This window comes from Mirounga angustirostris, unplaced genomic scaffold (assembly GCF_029215605.1).
Source record: "Mirounga angustirostris isolate CCGP_5_RB_7025 unplaced genomic scaffold, mMirAng1.0.hap1 SCAF_2, whole genome shotgun sequence".
Taxonomy (NCBI): Eukaryota; Metazoa; Chordata; class Mammalia; order Carnivora; family Phocidae; genus Mirounga; species Mirounga angustirostris.
The window spans coordinates 59,672,286-59,694,736 of NW_026991710.1; the positions used below are offsets into that span (position 1 = coordinate 59,672,286).

General features: G+C 46.9%; 1 protein-coding gene across 2 annotated transcripts in view; it reads left to right on the plus strand.

The window, feature by feature from the left end:
- The window catches only part of PARM1 (prostate androgen-regulated mucin-like protein 1), a 105,839-nt gene that overhangs the window by 66,019 nt on the left and 17,369 nt on the right, over positions 1 to 22,451 (plus strand). For both annotated transcript variants that reach the window (XM_045881001.2, XM_045881003.3), the window contains one exon: positions 1,401 to 2,120. In XM_045881001.2, the coding sequence (XP_045736957.1) occupies positions 1,401 to 2,120 (720 nt within the window). The remainder of the gene's footprint in view (positions 1 to 1,400; positions 2,121 to 22,451) is intronic.

The window sequence follows — 22,451 nt, forward strand, 5'->3', positions numbered from 1 at the left end:
AGACCAACCTGAATGATGAAGCGAGCATGGGGCAATGTAGGGGATTAGTTTGGAATTTTGTTCTAAGTGCAACAGAATGACTTTGGAGGGTTTTGACTAGATAAAGAACATGCTCTGATGTACCACTTTAAGAGATCATACCGGCTGCTATGTGAAAAGTAACAGAAAGGGAGAAAATCTGGAAGGCAGAAGACTAATGAAGAGATTATGGCAGTTGTCTCTGCGAGTGACTGGTGGCTCGGGTGATGTTGAGATGATGCGGGAGGTGAGGAAAAGTGGTTGGGTTGGGATATATTTTCAAGGTAGACTCATTCTGATTCGCCAATGGATTTGATATGGGGTGTGAGGGAAAGAGGTGCATTAAGGGTGATGTCTCAGTTTTTAACTGAACAACTGAGTGAAAGAAGGTGCCAACCACTGAATAGAAATGACTAGGGGAAAAGCTAGTTGGGGGATGGTGAGGGGCATGGGGGCTCAATCAAAAGATGGTTTACATAAAAAGCAAAAGCAAAATCCAGGACTAGCTGAGTGATAGCACATAGAAGCCATTCATTAAGTACTTGAATGGATGAAAGAATTAATTAGTTAATTAAACGGAATGCGCAAATGGAGGGAGGAAGGAAGGAAATTAATTCTAAATGTTACAAAATGTGAAGGAGAACATTTTGCAAAATGCTATGGTTGTAAAGACCCCAAGCTAGAATTTGAAAGAACTAGGTTCCAGTCCCAGATAATTTTTCCAAACCTCAGATTCCTGCTCTCAGCTTTTATTCTGGGACTTCGTGCCTTTCCCCCTTCAAAGGCAATGTGTTCACATCTTGACTCATCCCACCAGCAAGCCCATAGCCCTGGTATCCCTGTGCATAAATGCAAAGCGCGCGTGCGCGCGCACACACACACACACACACAGACGCACACACACAAGCAGAGCTCACAATCTCTGGGGCAGGGAACAGCCAATCCATAAGCCCCTCCAGCTCTGCACTCACCAACCGTTGCCTCCCCCACCCTCAGCACACACCCTGGGCATCCCCGCAGGTATTGGGGTGCAGGCCCCATAGCAATCCAGACAATTCCCGGTAAAGGTCAGTTCCCCAGAGAGTCTCACTTTTTAAGGGCACAGTTTTAAGCAAGCAGGAGACAAGATTAGGTCATTCCATGCATTGGCTGGAAGTGTGTCGATGGACCCACTAATGGTTCTTACTGGGCCTCCAGGCTGGTTCCCACTGATAGTCACAAAGGGAGGAGGGAGCAGTGAGTGGACAGAAAATATTCACAAGTCACCTTCACAGTTGGGAGGGCATGATGCAAAATGAGAAAGACCTGTGGAAATGCTGTGAAGCAGGCTTCCCTCAGAGGTTTTCACATACTAACCATGTTTTGTGCCGGCTCTTCCACAGGATTGAGGGTACAGAGCCTGCCTCCGTCTGCCCCCTTGCCCGGTTCTCTTCCGGCAGCCTCTGTCCCTTCCACGGCCATCTGGACGAGCTCTCCACAGAGCCCTCCCGCTTCCCCGACCAGTGGCACTCCCAGCAACTCGGTCTTCCCAGCCACAGCCTCGGCGCCAGCACCTCTGCTCCCCAAGAACATTTCCACGGAGCCCAGAGAAGAGGAGACGACGAGCGGCCCGGCCTCTCACCGGGAAGGCACGAGCACAGACCCCTCACCAGCTGGCGGTGGGGTGCACTCAACAGCCACTCCCCCAGAACACAGCTCAAGCACTCCCGAGGAGGCAAGCACGCCCCCCACAGGGTCCCAGCACCCCTCGGCGGCCCCCACTGAGTCTCCCACCCTCACCTCCCCTCAGGCTCCAGCCTCATCACCCCCACCCCTATCAACCTCACCCCCGGAGGTTTCTTCTGCCTCCTCGGCCAGCACCAATCACAGCTCTGCCGAGACCAGCACCAAGCCCACCGGAGCCCCGACCCCACCAGAGGCCCCAGCAGAAGAGCACAGCTCTGCCCACACACCCACTTCACATGCCACAGCCCAGCCGCTGCCCGCGGAGACAACACCCCAAGCCACAGTGCCGACCAAAGTGACCTGTGTGATGATGGACATGGAGACCACTGCCTCCCCTGGGGTGAGCATGCAGGAAGTGGAGCATGCGCTAAGTTCAGGTGAGTCTCAGTCACCAGAACACGGAGATGTGAAGAATGCAGTTCCATTAACCCCACCCAACTGATCTCAGTTTGAATTCTGGAGAGCCAAGCCTGAGCTCCATTCGCCAGAACTGCCACCAGGGTCAAACGTTGCTTTTAGTCACTTGATTAACTTCCACATGCTGTCTCACTGATTGCTGCCGCTGGTCCTCATGATGTGTCTTCCCATATGTCACAGAGAATGTCCATAGGGGAGACAGTGTAAACAGAGGGGTTAACTGCGTGGCTTTTTGGCCGAGCTTCCTAGGTTTTAAGTTCTGGCTCTGGCCCTTGGGCGAGTGACTTCATCTTTTTGTATCGTTATTTTTCCTCATCTGTAGAATGGGGACAAAATAGGTTCTGTTGGACATGATTCTTGTGGGGATTAAATGAGATGACCTATGAAGTGCTTAGAACAGTTACCAGCGGGGAATAAGTGCTCAGGAAATGTCAGTTACTAGTATTTTGCTCGGCCTGTTAACGAAGTGCTTACCTCATGGAAACCAGTCAGGCCAAGTAGGATGGGGGAGGGGTAGAGAACTTGCTTATTCTTTATAGTCACTGATATAGTTCATGGGAAAGGCAATAAATTTTACAGGACATCGCATTTGTTTTTATTCTCCCAGCAGTCCTCTGAAGTCAGTATTATTCTTATCTTGATTTTGCAAGCTTAGAAATTAGGGTGGAGAGAGATTTAGGGTCTCTTCTGAGGTCACAGGCATCTGGTATTGACGTAAAGATGGTAAACTTTAGGGTATTGAGCAGGAAAAGGCTTTAGTGGGAGTGTTTGTCCTCCCAAGTGAGAAACAGTGAGGTGAGAACAGCCAGAAGGTGAAGGGGGGAACAGAGCTGTGGCTCCTCCCCTGGGGAATGTTCAGAACACAGCCACATGACTAGCTGGGGTCAAAGGCATGGCTGTGACGGAGGAGAAATGAATATCTTTTAGCAAACAATCAATAAGCAACCCCTATGAACAGAAACTCCCATTAAGAGAAGAAGTGGGGAGAGAGGGCTAAGATGAACAAGACATGATTCCTCAGGGAAGAGCTCACAGTTTACCAGGAGATAAAGTCCCAAAGAATTGTGTATTCTTATTTCAAAGGCCCAGGATATCTGTGAGAGTCCCAACGAGAGAGAGAGAGAGAGAGAGATCCAGTCACACTGGGATAAAGGAATTAATCACAAATTCTTGCCTGGGGTCTGGGGAAACTACAGGGGAGCATAATAGCAGAGCCATTGTGAGTCAGGCCTAGGAGGAGGGAACAGTCACCAGAACCCAGAAGGAGAGTCTTGTAGAACAGACCACCTTGACAGAAGCAGTGACTCTTGGTTGAGAGACACCGCTAACCCAAGGTTCATCTCCTGGGAGCGAAGGAAATAAACCTTCTGCCCTCCCTGTCTCCCTTCCCTCTGATACGCAGCCAGAAGCCAAGAACAGGGAAGCCACGATGTCGTCCATCCAGCTCAGCCTCCCGGGAGGGCTCATCAGAAGGCTGGAGAGGGGCACAGCCAGTTCGAATGTTGATTTCCTCTGTGCAGCCCCCATCCCCACTAGCACCCTGTTTACACCTCCGGCCGGCACTCACCCCACAACATTTAGATGTGCATTTTCTATCTCCACTCTAAGCCCACGCCCCCACTTGCTGGTCCCAGCGCACCGGGACCATCTTAACATGGACCTAGTTCCTGGAACAGAGTGGGTGTTGACGTGACTCCGCGTCTTAAGGACTGTCCCTAGCAAAGGGGCCAGCAAAGTACAGGCTTGCAGGGGTCCTGAGCTCTTCTCTCTGTCCCAGTTCGGGCCCTCCCTGCCACGCCCCCGTGACATAGCTTCTTCAGTTTTCTAGCTGATCTCCCTTTCTCCACGTTCTGTCCCCTCCAGGATACTCCAGACATGGTAGATTCATATTCCTGAGCACAGACTCTGAGCTTGGCATTCAAGAATCTCCATAATCTGACAAAACCTACTACTTTCCGTGAGCACCCTCGTTCCATGGGCTGGATTAGCTAAGACAGTCTAGTACCAGCATTCTGGTTTGTGTTGTAGAACCTGTGTCTTGATTTCCTCAACTCTAAGCCAGCAGGGTCAAGAGGCACAAAATTAGTGACGGACCTGGGTCATGAGCCTTTATAGTTCTAGGGAATACCGCACCCAGGAGCAACCCCAGGGTGAATTAAGGAAGGACTGAGGCACTGACCTGAGAAGAGATATGGGGGGGCAGGGTGGAGAGAGATCGGGCCAGGGTACATTTCGTAAAAAAAAGTATTTATCCTGGTGATCTAGTAAATCAAAAGATATTTACTGTGCATCTACCAGTATACTGTGCTTGAGGCAAAGAAGGAGAAGACCGGTCTTTGAGATTTCATAGCTTCAGTAGAGAGAAAAGGGCACGACTAACTCTTCACACCACTATTATGACCACATTAGTTTCTAATCTGAGAAGGACCTGAAATGGGTAGAAGGATCTTTGAGCAGATGGGATATAATCTGTTCATTTCAAAGGTGAAGAAATTATGTCCCAGAAGTTTGGAGGGGCTCGCCTAAGGTCACGCCGCCCAGGGGCAGAGCTGGGCCCGGAGCCCAGATCCTGAAAACCACGATCGAGCCTCCTTTCAGCAGGCGGGGCTCGCTGCCCGGCTCCTTCCCCAGCCCTGCAGGCCAGGGGAACCCAGAGACTGGGCTAACAGATTAGCGTCTGGGGCTGTTCTCCCTGAGAGATCCCTGAGCTGCCTTCATAGTGGCAGTAATTATACCACACTTCCGTGTCGCATTTTGTTATTCTGCATGACGTTCACCTGGCGTATTTTTATTCCTCCAAGGACTCGTCCACTCCACGGATATCTAGCCATGGTCAGCAGTGAATAAATCTAAAACAAGGTAAATGCCATGGCAGTGAAATGTGACTAGGGGCTGAGGGAAGGTTCCATGATGCAGGGAGCCCAGGAGCTGAGTCTGAGGAGAGGAAGGGAATTGGGACCTAAAGAGAGCCAGGGCCAGGGAGATTCAGGGAGCCAGAGCCGGAGTAGCTGAGAATCCACATAGCAGCTGCAGTCCCCGGAACTGCTCTTGCGGAGGACGGGTCCAGCGCCTTCCACCTCTGCCAAGTCTAGGGGTTGATGTGAGGCCCGGCTTGACCTGACCTGTCAGCAGCATTGGCCAGGGATGGGCACTACCCTGGGCTTTGAGGCCCTGTCTCCCCCTGGCCTCCAGGGCACATCTCTCAGGTCTTCGCCTGCCTGGCTGAGCACTCCTTCCTTCGCCCCTCATCCTCCTACCCTGCAGCTCCCCAGGGCCAGTCCTGCCCTCCTCTGTCCCGACCTCTCCGCACTCACTCCTGAGATGATCTCATCCCGTTGCAGGACTTAACATGCCATCCATTTGCTGATAATTCTGAGACAGAAAGTTCTATCCCTGTTTTGTTTCAGTGAACTAAAGTCATGTATAGCCGGCTGTCAGCTAACTCATATCCCCACATGCCTGGCTCGTAGGCGGCTCGCGCTGAATATGTGTATGGTGAGTTCCTGATCCTCAGCCCTCCGTCTGCTCCTCCCTCACCTTCCAGAAACCCTGGGCTAGTCCTGGACTCCTTCTTTCCTCACAGACTCCTCAGGCAGCCCATCAGAGCCCAGGCTCCTCTCAGCCCCCTCCCTCTCTCACTGGTATGACTTTAATATTCCTATAACGGATCCCCACTAGCTCTTCCTTGCCAGAGAGATCCTTTTAAAACCTAGGATGGACCCTGTCACTTCTTGGCTCTGTGACCCTTCTGTTGCTTTCCCTCCAAAGCACAGCCAAAGCCAAGTCTGTGTCACACCTGCAGTGCTCCCACAATCTAACCCGTGCAGTGTCTCTGCTCTCCTCTTTTTCTGCCACGTTTACCTGCAAACACACCGGCATCCTTACTGTTTCTGGAATATACTGAAGACACTCTTGCCACAGGTCCTTTGTACTTGCTGTTCCCTCTGCCTGGAAGATTTTCCCTCTAGGTCTTCAGTGGCTCACTCCTTTTCACCCATCAGGACTTTGTTTGGCTGCCATCCCCTCAGTGATCCCCATGAGCCTTTCCCCTTACCCCTGGGTGAAATAGTCATCCCATCACTGTTGGTCCCACTACCCTGACTTACTTTCCTTTTGATTACTTACCACTTTCTGACTTTATCTCATTTATTTAGCGAGTGGGTGTCTGTTTTCCACCATTAGACTGTCAGCTCCATGAAAGCAAGGAACTTGCTCACAAAGAGGAAGAGATGTAGGTTACGTCCCCGATCCCTAGGACAGAGCCTGACATGTGGGAGACCCTCAGTAACATTTGTTGAATATGTGAATGAAAGAGTCAGTCAACCAATACCAGAGAGGTTGCTTAACCTCTCTGAGCGTTGATCATCTCATTGGTGGGGTGAGATAAGGATAGTAGCCCCATGATGAGATTATTGTAAGGTTTAATTAAGAAATTTAGAGCTTGGTGGCTATTGACCAATGGTTCAGTCAATGTCTATGATTGTTATTTCTCTGTGATTTATCATCATCATCATTATTGCCATTTTACTATCATTACTAGTATTTTTGTCATTGTCGTATTTATCATAATGAAGAATGCCCACCATCTTCAACAAACTTTTACTGAGCTTTGACTGTGAGGCTAGGTACTAGGGTTTGGCCATGAATAAGACATTACTGTCCTCACGGAGCTTACAAGGTAGCATGTGCACAGCATGGCAAGTAGCCTAGTTTAGTGGATCCCAGATTGCATGGAAGGGGGAATTTGTAGAAGCAGGAAGCAAGGTTTCAGGACAAGTGTTAGAGGAACCTGAGTAGCAGGATGAGGTGATTTATTTTACTTACCAGACCATTGATAGTCATCAAAAGCTTTTGACTGGGGGAAGAAAATGCTGAGAATCATATTTTAAGGATATTCCTGTGGCAGGAATAGGTATGATAAGTTGCAGGGCATTCGGTACCGGAAACACATAGACCAGTTTCTTCCTTGTTTCCAGTTTGCCATTGCCCCTGATAGACCATGTCACTTCATTACTCTGACGTTAAGGGCTCTTAGCTATAAACCAAATACAAGAAAGGCAATCTTTTGGGTCCTTTTGGCTTATCATACCAGGAAATTGTGTATTACAATTATCCTATGCCAAAGAAATGAGATTCATATTCATATGAGGCTTACTGAGAATATACATGTTCTAAGAATATACAAGTGAGAATATACACGTTCTTTGTATTGTTAGTCTGAACCCCAGTCTTTATTCAGTATGGCTAGCAATGGACACAGGTAAGCCCCTGGGTGATCTTCAGAACATTCCGGTTAGGTGATCTCGATGGTATCTTTTCTACCAAAGAGATTCAGTAACTTACTCAAGTTTTCACTTGAGTGACCAGACCAGGATTCCAATCAGTTCTCCTGACTGACCCTAAGTTAAACGTTCGTTCCGCTACACCGATCCTACCTGACATCACAGAAGGGAAAAGTTGGGGGAGGGCCGATGGCCTCCATCACTACTGTGGAAATCAGCTACGTGGGATGTTGTCAAAGGCTGCGCGTGGCCTGCCGAGGTTAAGGGGCGGGGCTGCCTGGTGGGAAGGGAAACAGGTGGTAGTCACAGCCTTCCGAAAGCGGCTATGCAGAAGAAATGAGTTTTGGTTTTTGTTTTTCAGTTTTTGTTTTGCTTTTGAGGAAGAGAGACATGATCTGTTAAGTTTGGATCCTCTTGTGTTATTAAATCAGCTCTTCAAGGGTGGACAGTATGAGAACGATATGTTTTGACCCATGACCTAAATTGAAGGGCGCCGTGCGCAATTTGGTGCGCAACAGGTGCTTGAGGGATTAACTGACGTTGCACACCAAGTTATATTGGAGATATCTTCAATTCTTGCAAATGCAAACTTTAAAATTATAGTTACTTTGCTTGTTGCGGAGTGGATATTCTCTTTTGTCTGTAAAATCCAAGTGTCCACTGGCCTTACTGTGCTAGCTTATACTCCTCATTACAAAGGGAAGTCCATGTAATTGTGAAAATTGATGAAGGTCTTTGAACTTTGTATTGTTAGTCTGAACCCCAGTCTTTATTCAGTATGAACTGTGCTAATAAATACCCTTCCCTAAAGAGCATTTGGCAGACACAGACGTCTACACAGCCCTGCATCCATACCTGCGAGGGACTTCTAGCTCCACATGACATTTCCTTATTGCATGATTAACTCTTAGGATGTGCCATAGATTTGAAAAAGAATGAAGTCCTGAAAAAGGTGGAAGACTATTTTTTAAAGTACACGTGGAAAAATTGTAGGAATAAAAAAAAAAATGTGCATCGTGGTAAGTTAATTTAAATGATGTATTAAAAATATGTTAAATATGTTAAAAATATATATGATTTATTAAAAACACATAGGTGGGAAGATCATCTAAAAGAATGTTGAACATTTACTGATCAGATTCTTTTGAAATGCCCAGAATGTGTCAGGACGCGATAATCCTAAAATGCATTCTATGCATCTTAGGCTCAGTGGTGCAGACATCCCATCATTGTACATGCCCAGGCCTGGCCTCTTAGGCTGAGTGGGGCCGCCATCTTTTCATGTCGCTCCTTCTTTACTCCCTGTGTCCTCTCCATCACCAAAGTCTTAGTAGCTGCCAAATTCGTCCACTTCTCTTCATTCTCCCTCTTGTGTCCAGGCTCCCATAATGGCACCCTAATGGTCCCTTCACGTGCTCACCTGCCTCAATCTCCTCATCCTGCCCATTCTCCACATGGCAGCCAGAGGGACGATTATACACAGATCTGCTCAGGTCACACACCACCTTGCTACCACCTGCATCCCAGCCCCTCCGGGGCCTCCTACTACCCTGAGGTTGAAACCCATAAGCCCAAAGAGTCCTGCGAGGCCAGGCTGTGCTGCCATCCCTGCCTCATCCCACCCCCTACCCTTCACTCTCTGTACCTCCCACACTGGGGTCCCTCTGTTCCATGAACATGCTGATCTCCCTCTTGACACAGGGCCTTTCCTCATTAGAATGCTTCTCCTGGGAACCCAAAACACATCCCTTCACTGGTTAACTCCAGCTCATTTCAGCTCAAAGATCACCTGTTCAGGAAGTGTCTCCTGGCGCCCCACCCCCACCCCCCGCCCAGTCCCACTCTGGTCTTCCGGTTACAAACTGTCACAGTTCAGTTGTATCTCTTCTTCACATCTACTCCTGTGGCTCTTTGTTCACCATTTACGCTGTGTTTCCAGGTACACGAGAGTGGGGCCTTGTCTGTGTGGGCTCACAGATATATTCCTAGCACCCAAGAGTCTAGTTTAATGACAAAATATCAAACTTTAGACAATAAATCCATATATTTTCTTAGCCTAATAAACCCTGACTTTTGAGAATGAAGAAAAACACTTTCACCTATTGTCTTCATCAGTCTGGGCTATGAGGACAAAAATCCCATAGGTGGGGTAACCTAAACTACAATGTAGTTCTCAGAGTTCTGGAAAGCACAAGATGAAGACACCTACAGATTTAGCACCTGGTGAGGCCCCCTGCTTCTTGGTTCACACGCAGACATCTTACCGTGCCCTCACTTGGCAGAAGGGGGCACAGGAGCTCTCTGGGGTCTCTTGTATAAGGGCACTAATCCCATTCATGAGGGCTCCCCCCTCACAGCCCAATCACCTCCCAAAGGCCTCACCTCCTAATACTGTCATATTGGGGGTAGGATCCAACATATGAGTTGGGGATTGGGCACAGACATTCAGTTCATAATACCTGTGCACACAGATACCCCCCTAATTAACACACAGCCATCATTATAGACCGTCTAAAGGGCTCTCTGCTGCCACTGTGGGTTTTAACCCACCCTCCTTCCCACCACACCTCTCTTCTACCCTGCTGACTCCCTCCTGCCTTTGGTTCCCATGGACTTCAGAGTTGAGCTTATGGGTTGCTATAAACCTTTACTCACTTTTTTTTAAATTTTGTGCCCACTTTTTGAAACTTAGGCTAAACCTCAAAGCTTGTGAATCCCAAGTAAATTCCCATAAGGAGCTCCAAAGATCAGATTTCATTTTAGGTAAAAATTATTCTGAATTCTTGTCTCTACTACTTTTATTTCTCCTTTGGCTTATTTTACTACCTAAATCTTAATCTGAAATCTGAAGATGAAATATTTCCAAAATATCCTTTGAAAAATATATGTCCAGGTAATAAAACCAGCTACTTACCATCTATGTTGTTACCTGGTAGTGGTTCACCTCCATCCATCCAATATGTTAACTGTCTCGGTATCACCTTTCATTACATTTGGACAGTTTCTTATTTTCTGTTTCAAATACTTTCACCAGTCATATATGACTAAAGTGATTCTGTAAATGCTTCACTGAGAGAGTGGGATTTCGCTTATAAGCACAGCTGATGTCATTAATGAATCTATGGCTTGCTATCTCACTGGGGAAACTGACTGGAATAGACTCGATTCTATATCTAGACCCTTTTCTGTAATCTTCTCACTCAAAAGATCGCGTCTTTTCGTTATCAAATAATAACAGTAAAGTGAAAAGGGATCAGCACCAATTCATCATTTTTATCAGATAAGAATCTAAATATCCCACCCCAGAGTACTGACTGGGGAGCATTGTACTGGGAGAACACATAATAGATACTTAATTAATACTGCTCTCAGCATGCCTTGTGTCTCAGGTCTTACACAAGAAAAATATTGGCCAATAAGAGACAGCATTTCACTTAACAGTACCTTGCTTTTATCATCAGACTCATGGTTTTCAGGTGGGAACCACAGTCTCAAAAATGAAGGTGAGGGACATCTGGGTGGCTCAGTTGGTTAAGTGTGGGACTCTTGCCTTGGGCTCAGGGCGTGACCTTAGAGTCATGAGATCGAGCCCCCCTTCCAGCTCCCCACTCAGCACAGAGTCTGCTTGAGATTCTCTCTCTCTCCCTCTGCCCCTTCCCCCTGCTTGCATGCTTTCTCTCAAATAAATAAATAAAATCTTTAAGAAAAATAAAGTAAATTTAAAAATGAACTTGAATTTAGGTTAAGATCATGAAATCTCAGTAAGTCCATGGGAGTAGGCCATCAAAAACACTTTGCCATATTTCTGTCTGGAGAAATTGTGGGTCATCTTAAAGCCGAGCTCTAGAAGGGTAAGAATATTACTAATAGTACAGACTTTGGCATCAGACTGCCTGATTCAGATCTCACCAACGCCACTTGCTGGATGGGAGACGTGGGCAAGTTTGTTCATCACTGGGTGTCACGCTTTCCTCATCTCTAAAACGAAGGCCATAGAATTGCTGTCTTGCCTCATAGGCTGCTTATTAGGATTAACTGAGACAAGCATGTGAAGTGTCTCTTGCAGAGTTTGCACTAAAGTACATATTAGCGATTATTATTACAGTGGGTAGCCAGCTCTTTGTGTGGATACCAACAAGGGTTTGACTCTTCTAGACTTTGATTTTCTTAACTTGAAAAATCAGAATGTTTGTAAAACACTTGAAGACTCCCAAAAGGATTATTACTGTAAACCTTAGGTAATAAGGATCCATTTAAGTACCTGTCTATAACCCAATACAGAAAAGGATAATCAAGAGTGTGAAAGGGAAAAATAACTGCATTCATCTGTATTCCGTGATAAAAATCATAAATTTGCACATTGCGTGGCACACAGGGTTCAGACTCTGTCTTGGACTCTGAGAGGTTCCTTCCTTCCTTCTTGCACATGTCCTCTGAACCAAGGAAATAGCACCATGGAAGGTCTTACTTGCTAAGGCTGGTGAACCCTGAAGGAATCTGAGCCTCACCTGCACACCAGTTAGGTCTCAAAAAGGGCATATGCCAACTTTTCTGGTTTATTTTACCCTCGGGATTGTTTTATCCATGGTCATGCCTCATTTTCATCATTGAAATACTAGAGAAACAACAACAAACCTCCCCTTCAGTGTCCATGGAGCTAAATGACAGCTCTAAGCAAGACAGTGGCATGCTTCCTGCAATCCATTATTTTTCCCCTCTGAGTCATTCACAAAGCGATGAGTTGAGATTCCCAACTTGGTCCTTCATGTTGAAAGTCAGAGGCTACAAAAGGCTGACTTCTCAGCCGCCACATTCCTCCTCCTACTCCTTGTCATGCAGCTAGTCCCCAACGGACAGAACCCCAGGAAATTCTTTTGGATCATTTCAAAGCTAATTGTATTAAGGATGCTCAGATAGCAGAGCGATTTAGGGATTTCTTTTCCTCTTTCTGATTAACTCCTGAATAGAAATATCTATATCCCCCAGTCAAGGAATTAGATGAGCTAACATGACACAGCTGACCTGCTCACACTTACAGATCAGAATTTTCAGAAGAGGAAAAAGAGAATTCTTCATCATCCAGGGCAAACAAAAAAAATCTGTTCTTTTTTTTTTTTTTCCTCCAGAAATCACTCCAACCTGCACTCCCCCTTCCCTATCCCCCAGGGATCTGAGCTGAGATTCCCACCCATGGCAAGTTGTGGTACTCTTAGCTCATTAGAAGTTCTAATTCAGCCCAGGCTGAATTATGTTCATTGTATAAAGTAATTTAAAAATAGTGACGATGGGCAATGATGCCAGGCAATGCAAATCTGTGCTACGGGAGAGAGCGGAGAAGGCAGAACTGACATGGGGCATGTGAGGGAACAGACATCCAGGCTTAGTTAACATCATGGACCCAGAAGTGCAGTCTTCCTCCATGTCTGCACCGCTCCAGGGAGGGGCTGAGGCAGGGCAGTTGGCCCTCCTGTGTCACATTTCCGCCAACTTTGGCCTCCCCCAAGCAGCAGTACTCATGAAGCTGCCGCATTCCTGAGAGCAGTGGCAGGTGGCGACACAGGTGCTGCTGGCCCCAACTTCCTGCCCTCCATTCTTTTTGGCCCCTTCCGGAGGCCTGAGGGCAGCTGATTTACCCCCCCCCCCCCGCCCCGCCCAGCGTCTCATCCCCCAGCCCCTTTGAGAAACTGGTGTTCCTGGAGCAGTGTTCCCAAAGTATGGTCCCTACATGGCTATTATGCAAGGTGCTAAACCTTTTTTTATCCTAATAAAACCTTTCTTTGTTTTCTTGTGAATTTGAAAAAGGAATAAAATAGCACATTGAATTCATGACCCCATAGCTATTATTTTTAGGCTATATATAGTAAGTATCTAAAGAAAAATAATGACTTGATTTAAAGACATATATTAAGAAAATTATAGTGTAGGAGGTGTGAAGATGGCAAAAAAATTAAAAAATAAAAAAACCCACGAGAGTGGTATGGAGATGTTTGAATTTTGGAAAAAGTATACTGTGAGGCAGAGGCCAGGAGCTTATCCCTGTTTATTGTCTCAGCTGCCAGCTTCACTTGGGATGAGTCCAAGAAATAGAGAATTTAAAAGAATGCAAACCAGAAATCAAAAGGTATCTAGTCCCAGCTCTGCAGTTGATGGAGTCTGATCTCAACCAAATCCCTTAATTTCTATAACCTTCCGTTTTATCATTTGTAAAATGAAGAAGTTAGATTCAATGAACCTTCTTAGAACTTCCTTTCAGCAGTAAGATGACATTATCCCATTGGTCACGATCTCACTGGAAACAAAACCTGAATTTGAGATCCACAGTCATTTCTAAGATACCCGGGTTGGCTCACGTGTCCTCACATCAAGCTTTCTTACTGGCTTTAGGGTTTTATGGGTAAGAGGTGCCCAGAGCCTGTGAGACCCTTGTATTGCACTACACTATTTAATTTGGAAAGATGCTCTGAGAGGAAGAGTGTGTTTCATCAAAGCTTGACACCTCATAAACAATAAACATCAGCTGTGTGAATGGTTGAATGAGTCCTTATTTTACAAGTAGAGATAGAGACACAAATGAGGCCAGGAAGGTGGGGAGGAGTAAAGTGACTTGCCCAACACTATTCAGCTCGTGGGAGCGCATGGATGGCTCAGACGGTTGACCCTCCGACTCTTGGTTTCAGCCCAGGTCATGATCTCAGAGTGGTGAGATCGAGCCCCGCATCGGGCTCCTCGCTCAGCGCAGAGTCTGCTTGTCCCTTTTCCTTCCCCTTAGCCCACTCTCTCACTCTCTCAAATAATTCAATAAAATCTTAAAAAAAAAAAAAAAAGAAAAAGACTATTCAGCTGGTGCCTTATTAGGCCAGTCTCTTTGCCAGGCCTTCTAATCACACAAAGTAGAAAAGCATGGGTTTGGGGGATCCAGCCTTAAAGGTTGAATCCCATTTCTGCCCACTACCCAGTTGAGCTGGTAACTTCTTGAGTTACTACGTTACTTGAGTTACAACTACTTGAGTTTTTGGTAACTTCCTGGAGTCCTTATTTCCTAAATGCCCAAATGGAGAGGCGACACATCTGTGCCTAGCTGGGGCCTGGCACGGGGTAGCTCGAGGCAATGATGGTGGCTGTTCCAGCTGTGATGACCAGGGTCGCTTTCCTTCATGATCTCACTCCTGTTCTCGGCACAATACTCCGCATGTCCCCTGAGAACAGCTGCTGAGCCAAGAATGGACTCAGGGCAATCTTTAAGGAGACTCTGTGAATGGCATTCAGATGGAGGCTCAGCCACGTTTCAGGAGAAATTCTCATTCCCCGCGGGCTCCTTTGGTCTGGGGAGGGCTGAGTGAGAGGAATGCTCCCTGACATTGACCGGCGGCTGCCATGTGATCATCAAAATGCGGATGGGGAGCGCCATTTGCTGTTTCTAGAAACCCAGTCTAGTTCCCAGTACAAGTGTCAAAGGAGAGCTGGGATCGGGAGACCTGAACACGTAGTTTGAACAAATTCCCAGGTGGGAAAGAGGTTTCATTTGTGTTGGGAGACACTGTAATTGTGAGTGATGTGAAGAAACTTTAAGACCATGATAACCAGGGATAGTGCCCATTTGTGTGCCCTGGGTTGTGTTCACTGCAGACCTGGGCTCCCTGTGTCCCTAAAGTGTAACTCCTGTGCCCGCATGAGAGGGACATGAGGAAAAGGAAACGAGCATTTGCTTGACTTATATTAATATTAGTTAATATTCATGTTTCCAGGACACATCTTTAAAGAGATTAATATTTTCAGTATACATCTTTAACTACATGCTACCTAGGTAGGTCAAATGCTTTGATAAAAGTGAAGTCAGTCCCCAAACCAGGTCTTCTGATTACAAGAGGAAGAGGATAGGTATTGGGGATCCTGTCCCGAAGTTTGGATCCCCAGTCTGCCCACTAACCAATTCTGCCCATGAACGAGCATCTAAATAAGAAAATAAACATGAAATAAATGGTGCCAGTTGTGGTAATATTTGACTAAATTTTATAAAGTTTACCTCTGCCACTCTGTGGAAGGGAATGAGTAAGCAATAATTTAATGATTTAAAGATTTGGGGATATGGGGCAGTGGGGAGAAGGACTAATTTACTGAGGCAAACTTAGGTTTTGCTAATTAAAAACATTTCTGTAACATATTTGGATGCAAGCTGTGTGCCTTATAAAGGAGCTCTATATTTTCATCATAACGACTAATAAAGTCCAATTTTAAAAATAGCTACACTTTCAGAAGAAATCGTATATTCTATATACGTATATACTTTGGGCCTAGACAAATGAAGAAGTATATTTGGTATCCCAGGATTTAAAGGACTTTCAATCGAGAGAGAGCAGACATTAAGTCATGAGAGGGCTCACATAAAACCATTAGTAAAACAGCATATATTGTCTTTATCTTGTATGTATGTGCATAACTACCCAGAGCTACATGTGTCGGTATTCGCTATATGCTAGAATGTTTACTGAATTGTGCCATGCTAGGTAAAAGGGCAAACACCTAGAAAAAGAGGGCTCAAAATGAGCAGACATCATTGCGGATGAGTTCCAAGAGAAGACTAGATTTGAGAAGGTTCTTGCAAATCAGCCCTCTGCCCAAAACACTTCCATGGTCCCCATTCCCCGCACTGTCATGGTGTCCCCAAACACCATGTCTGGCTTTGAGAATACTCCCATGATTTGGTCCCAAATACCCAACCATTTCATGGTCCCTACTAATTTCCATTACATCTTTTTATGTAGACTGTGCCCTTGGTTTTGTCAGCTCTGTAAATTGGGTGACCTTGGGTAAATTGCTCAGTGAATCCCTCAGTATTGAGGTCTCTTGAATCCTAAAGTGAAGGGGATGGGCTATGTTAGGTGTCTATTCTCCATCTAGCTGGCTCCAGCCTCAAATCTTCATTGCTGTCCAAGTCCTACCCATCCTGCAAAGAACAGCTTCATCCCCAAGATTCCAACTTTTATAGACACCCCCCCAAGTTAGAGGCAAAAACACTGAGTTTGGTACCACCCACCTCCCCCATTAACTACCTACCTATCTGTCCACCCAGTCCTACACTCTGCTGGATGGTGCCTGACACCTGTCTCTGCAACCAGGGGTGAAACCTAGGAGCCCTGCCTGCTGCTTCTCCACGCCCTACACTGTCCTAGCTCAGAGGAAACCACGCAGCTTATTCAGGAAAACCTCATGGGATTAATTCGGAATCAGAGGGAGATAAGCTCAGCTTCCCTTGTTGTAGGGTAGAGTGGGAGGAAAAACAGGAGTGAAATCCAAGCAGAATTCAAGGACAGAAGTCCAAGTGAACTGAAATAATGGTAAAATTCGGATCCACCTAGGTGGTGGATCTCCCAAATACTGAGATTTTCTTTTTCACTTTCTCTCCCCCATACCACATCCCGCACACACGCAGGGACACACACATGCCCCAAAGCGAGTTGCAGTGAGCGTCTGCCCCGGTGTCACTTCATATGGGGCAATGAATAGCGCTGGGCCATGCTCTCAGCCATTCTCTCGGACCACAACACATGCTAGAAACCAGTGACATGGGCCTGATTAGGTCGCTGTTCTGTGGCTGTTGTCTGCTTCTAACTAGTCCTGCCTGCGGTTACTCTGAATTACAGAGTTTTAACCAACTTTCACCAGGACCTACAAGAAGACCCACCCCACAGCACAGCGCAGAGTTAGGCCGGGCGTCCCGGACAGCCAACAGAAAGCAGGTAGGGGCGGTGCGGGGCCGCGGGGTTCAAACCTGGCCGACTCGCACGTACCAGCCCAGGGCGGCGGGAGAGCCTGGCGAGGCCCGGCACGGACCCGGGAACCTGTGCTGGGGTCTCGGCAATTCCAGCGATCAACTCTGCGCCTCCCGGCCCTCAGTTTCTCTGTGCCTCGGTTTCTCCATCTATACAGTGGAGATAATGAGAGTCCCTACCTTACAAAGTTCTCGTGAGAATGACATGAATTCGAGTAAGTGAAGCTCAGAATAAGTAACGAGAAAGTGTGGGTTGCAATTGTTCTTGTTGTCGTTGTTAATACTATTAACGTTGTTTGGAGGACGGAGGTGTGATGCGAGACTATGACTGTAAGGCTGGGAGGGGCTTTTCCTAGAGTCAGAGAGTTTGGGGCCCCCCGCGGAGGTCTCACCTCCCCGTCGCCCCCGCCCCTCCTCCAGCACATGCGCAGACACACGCTGTTAGAGAGGAAGAATTCCGTTGAGACGGGACGTTCCTTTCCTCTCCGTGACCTTGACTGAAGGAGCAGCCACACGCTCTGAAGTGGTCCCCTGCTCCTCTTCTCCATTTCTTACCTACTTTCTGGACCAGGAAGAGGAAAGAAAAGAACAAGACATGTCTGCTGTGTGAGAGGCAGGTGCGGGGAGAGAGACCCCTTAACAGGATGCCATAGTTTATTCCAGGCCAGCACAGGGCACAGAACAGACTCAAAGCAGGGCAAGCGATGACCTCCAGGGCAGCCGCCTGCCTCCCGCGGGTGCCAGGTCTGACCGGGAGCATAGCCTTCTGGGAGTGAGCTGTGGCTACTTCAAGGATGTTATCTGACTCTTTTCGGACAGTGATTCCCAAAAAAGCTCTCTTCCAGTTCCATCATCCTTGGGAACTCGCAAGCACATGCTGCAGGGGTCGGACCATAGCTGTAGAGTATCATAGGAGGAGATGCTCGGGTAAGACCTGGAGCAGGGGATTCCAAGATGGAAAGACAGGAAACCTGCTGCTGGGGAACTTTCTCAGCACAGTGACTGGGCTCAAAAACTGCCAGTTTCTTTCTTTCTTTTTCTTTCTTTCTTTCTTTCTTTCTTTCTTTCTTTCTTTCTTTCTTTCTTTCTTTCTTTCTTTCTTTTCTTCCTTTCTTTCTTTCCTTTCTTTCTTTCTTTCTTGCCAATATTACATTTATTCATTCGGCATTAAATAAATGAATCAAGTACCCACCACGGGCTAGAGACTACACCTGGGGTTGAGAGTGCAGGAAGTAGGGGAAGAGATGCAGGATGAATATGGTTAGAACCTGCCTGGGGAAGCTCATAAACACAACAGAGAGCGTTTGAAAGAAGCAGACACAGAATGCTGAGAACCCACAATAACATGGTCATTTGCATGGGGGTGTCAGGAAAGCTAATCAGAAGGGTTGGTATTTAGTTAGGTCACCAAGAAAGCTGGGAAAGGGGCCAGTGGAAGTAACCTGTATATGTTAGTGATTACAAATGCCAAGCCGGGAATGAAATAGTCCAGGGTTCGAATGTCAGCTTAACCATTTATCAGACTGTAAAACTTGAATCAAGTTCTTGATTTCTCTGAGCCTTAACTTCCTCATCCATGAAATGGGACTCAGTCCACTCATCTCATAAAGAGAATCAAGTGACAGGATCGCCATCAGGCTCTTGGCACAGTACTAGCCCAAAGTACCCACAGGGTAGAGGTGACTATGGTTGTTCTTTAGCCTGTTTATTTTTGTTCTGCGTTGTTGTGAAGGTGGTGAAGTGGCCCGCTGAGAAATGCCAGCCTCCAGAGAGGCCGGGTGTTCCAGGAGGCTTGGCATGGATCTTCAGCAGCCCTCTGGTCAGGCAGAACATGTTGGCAGGGTGGAATGTGCTAGCACAGTGGAATATTCTTGCATCTTGGCTTATAAAATATACAGATAAGTTTCCTCCAACTCTCTCTAATGCCTTCTGGCTCCAGGGCTCTTCAGCATGCGCCACACCCAGTCTGTAAGGAGCATGTCCCACTGAGGAGGAACCGAAATGCCAGCCACCTTCCCATCCCCTGCTCTCAGCGCCCTGCCCACCAAGTGGCCATACCTTCCTCACAGGGCAAAGGCTTCGCTGCCCCAGCCACACCTTCCTCATTCTCTGTCTCCCTGCCCCTCCTTGAAAAAAGAGTCAGTAGGAGGAGAAGGGGAATTCCAGTTTAGTTTAAACAGAACTCGGGGGCGGGGCGGGGGGGGGATGACATTTGTTTTCACAAGGAGGAAATCAAGCCTTTTCAGTTACCATAAAAATTGTGCTGATGTTGGCTCAGCAACCCCCTCATATGCTCGAACCATGATGCCCTGAGGTACGGAACTTCCCAGGATGAGGTTCCTGGCTGCTTCTGAAGGGAGCAGCCGCTCTGGGGGTCAGAGCAGGCTCAGCCCACAAGACCTCCTAGGCTCAGGGCCTGATAGAGAGCGACTTCCAAGGGACCCTGGCTCCCGTGGCTGGCACCCTGTGAGAAGAGACGGCGGCTGGCAGAATAGTTAAGAAGATGTCCTGAATATTTCAGTACAGCCTATTTTACCCCACACGTCTTGGCCTCATATCCAGCAGTACCAACCCTCAGGAGTGCCCCTTTGCTCAGCTGCCCTCAGGAGCCCATCGGGGGAGAATCACCTGCTAATCCCTGGTCTGGTCATAGAGGCTGCCCTCTGTGAACAAGGAAGGATGGCCTTGAGAGCCCCATTTGAGGATTGGGGCTACATCGAGAGCTAGAAGACAGCCACCAGCCACTGAGAGGGGCAGCGGGTCACTCTGTCACTTGCCTTGTTTTGAAAAAGAACAGCACTTGAGTTGGGGAACTGCCTGATTTATCTTTAGAAAGAGGCGACGTATAAATATATCCAGTAAATCGCAGAATTGGAGGCGATCCAACTGCCTAGGGTTACGAAAGAAACTTTGAAAAAGGTCAAACCTACAGTTTCCTGTATTAAACTCTGCTGGCACAGGAAAGAAAAGTCTTATAGAGAAATCAACTATAGTCTGTCTCTTCTCCTGTTTTTTTTTTTTTTGGAAGGGGCAAATTAAATTTAAAGGTCAGTTTTTAAACAGCTCCTAATTGCAACCACTGTATCTCTTTGAATCTTGAAAGGCCCCCATCACCTTACCTTGCAGTCATAATCCTCATTTCACAAGCTCTTAAAAGAGCTTTTAAGAGGCTTCAGTGAACTTTGAATTGTTCTAATTTCAGCACAGTTTGGAGGCCGTGAAGCTAAATGCAGCCTTTCAAAGCAGGGGTGGAAGTTTTCCATAAGGGGATCTGACCTTGAACTTTCTCTACATCGATCGGATCTGCACATCTGAGCATTCCGTGCCATAATTCTGTCTTTACGGTGGTAAAAAAAGGGGAAGAGAATTAACCTGATAATTACACGAATCTGGCTCTGAAGGGTTCCAGGAGCAAGGAGGTGGGCATGTGAGCGTCCACATGTGTGGAAGCTCTGAAAGGGTGGAATGTGGTCAGCCTGTGTGGACACATCAAGCTCTGGCCTTAGCCTCAGTGTTAGTTAGCAGTGGACCTCTTTGGCTCTCTTTTAGAAATTCTAAACCAGCAGAGAGAGCATGGATGTTTGATGTAGCCTTCTTCCACTCAGAACTTTTGGGGAGTTACTAAAGAGTTAATAACTAGACTGATTTGCTTCTTAGCTCTGTTCTAATTCCTTTGGTGGAAGGGCTAATGAGAAGAACAATATACAAAAGCCATTCATAAGAGAGGGAAAGAAAGAAAAGGAGAAATGACAAAATAATCTACAAACGACAAGTCTCCAAAAATGTGGGGGCAGATCCATCACCCTTGAGATCCAGTACACGACAGGTGGGCACTGGCCCAGGACGGTACATTTTGGATAAGACTTCCATTCGGTGTACGTGGCACCTGCTAAAGTCATGGGGGCAGAGGGAGCAGCTCTTCTTTCTCGGTTGCTGCAGGTGAATGGCATGCGAGTCAGTGTTACCTAAATAGCCCATGTTACATACGCAGCGACTGATGGAGGCACACTTGAATCCACATATTCGGACTCTAGATCTCTGATGCTCTTTCCAGTGCGGTCAAGAGTCCCGTTCATTTGTTGAAGTAGTAAACAGTTTGCCAGTGGCCTGAAAGAGTACATGGTGTCCCTAACACCAGGTTTAGTGCCCAAAAAGCCCCTTTCACTATTAGGGGACGAGAGCCCAGTTGATTCTTTGCATTTCTCAGGTAGAACAAAGCTGAAGTAAATACATTCTTGGTCCGAAGCTCACACAAAAAAGAGTGTTGTGCTTCAAAGTAGTCATCTTGGGAAGCAGTACGGTGGTTCTTACAAGGCTACCTGCTCAAAGGGTTTTTAACTGCCCACCAATAGTTGCCTTTGGAGCCAGATTTCAGATTACACAATAAAACATTCATGTTACTTTATAATTACACCTGGTAATTTCCATACACAGAAAACAGCGTTACCTCTCAGACCAGACCGTAGCTTTACACCAAACTTGACTTTCGTCTCTACAAAATCAAATTTACCTTTCGAGGATGAAAACTCAACACACTTCCCAAAAAGGAGTTTTTTTAAAAAATGCTTTGACTTGATGGCATCATTGAAATGAGTGCATCTCCTACCAAGATGATCCTTTTGAAGTGGACACTGCTGATAGAGCTGTGTGGTTCTGGTTTATTTAAAAACCAACCACTGGGGCGCCTGGGTGGCTCAGTCGCTAAGCGTCTGCCTTCAGCTCAGGTCATGATCCCAAGGTCCTGGGATCGAGCCCCGCATCGGGCTCCCTGCTCTGTGGGGAGCCTGCTTCTCCCTCTCCCACTCCCCCTGCTTGTGTTCCCTCTCTCGCTGTGTCTCTCCCTGTCAAATAAATAAATAAAATCTTTAAATAAATAAATAAATAAATAAATAAATAAATAAATAAATAAATAAATAAAAACCAACCACTTACTTTGTAGTGACCCTTGAATAAAACATCCCAAGCCTCCCAAGATCTCCCGAGGGTAGAGAGAGGAGCCAGAGCCTATAAAAGAAGAAAATAGGATGTCGGGAGGTTTGCAGTCCCCCACCCCTGCCACCAGTGACAGCAGGCAGCAAACGGCCTGCTGTCGTTCTTAAAACAACAAATATCACTGGACACTGTTTTCGGAACTCCAGGCCAGCCACACGGTCTTAGTAAAGTTGGCCATTTACCCAATCTCTCAGAGCCTGAGAAGCATATTGGTAACAGAATTAAGATCCTGGGTTTGGGGGCGCCTG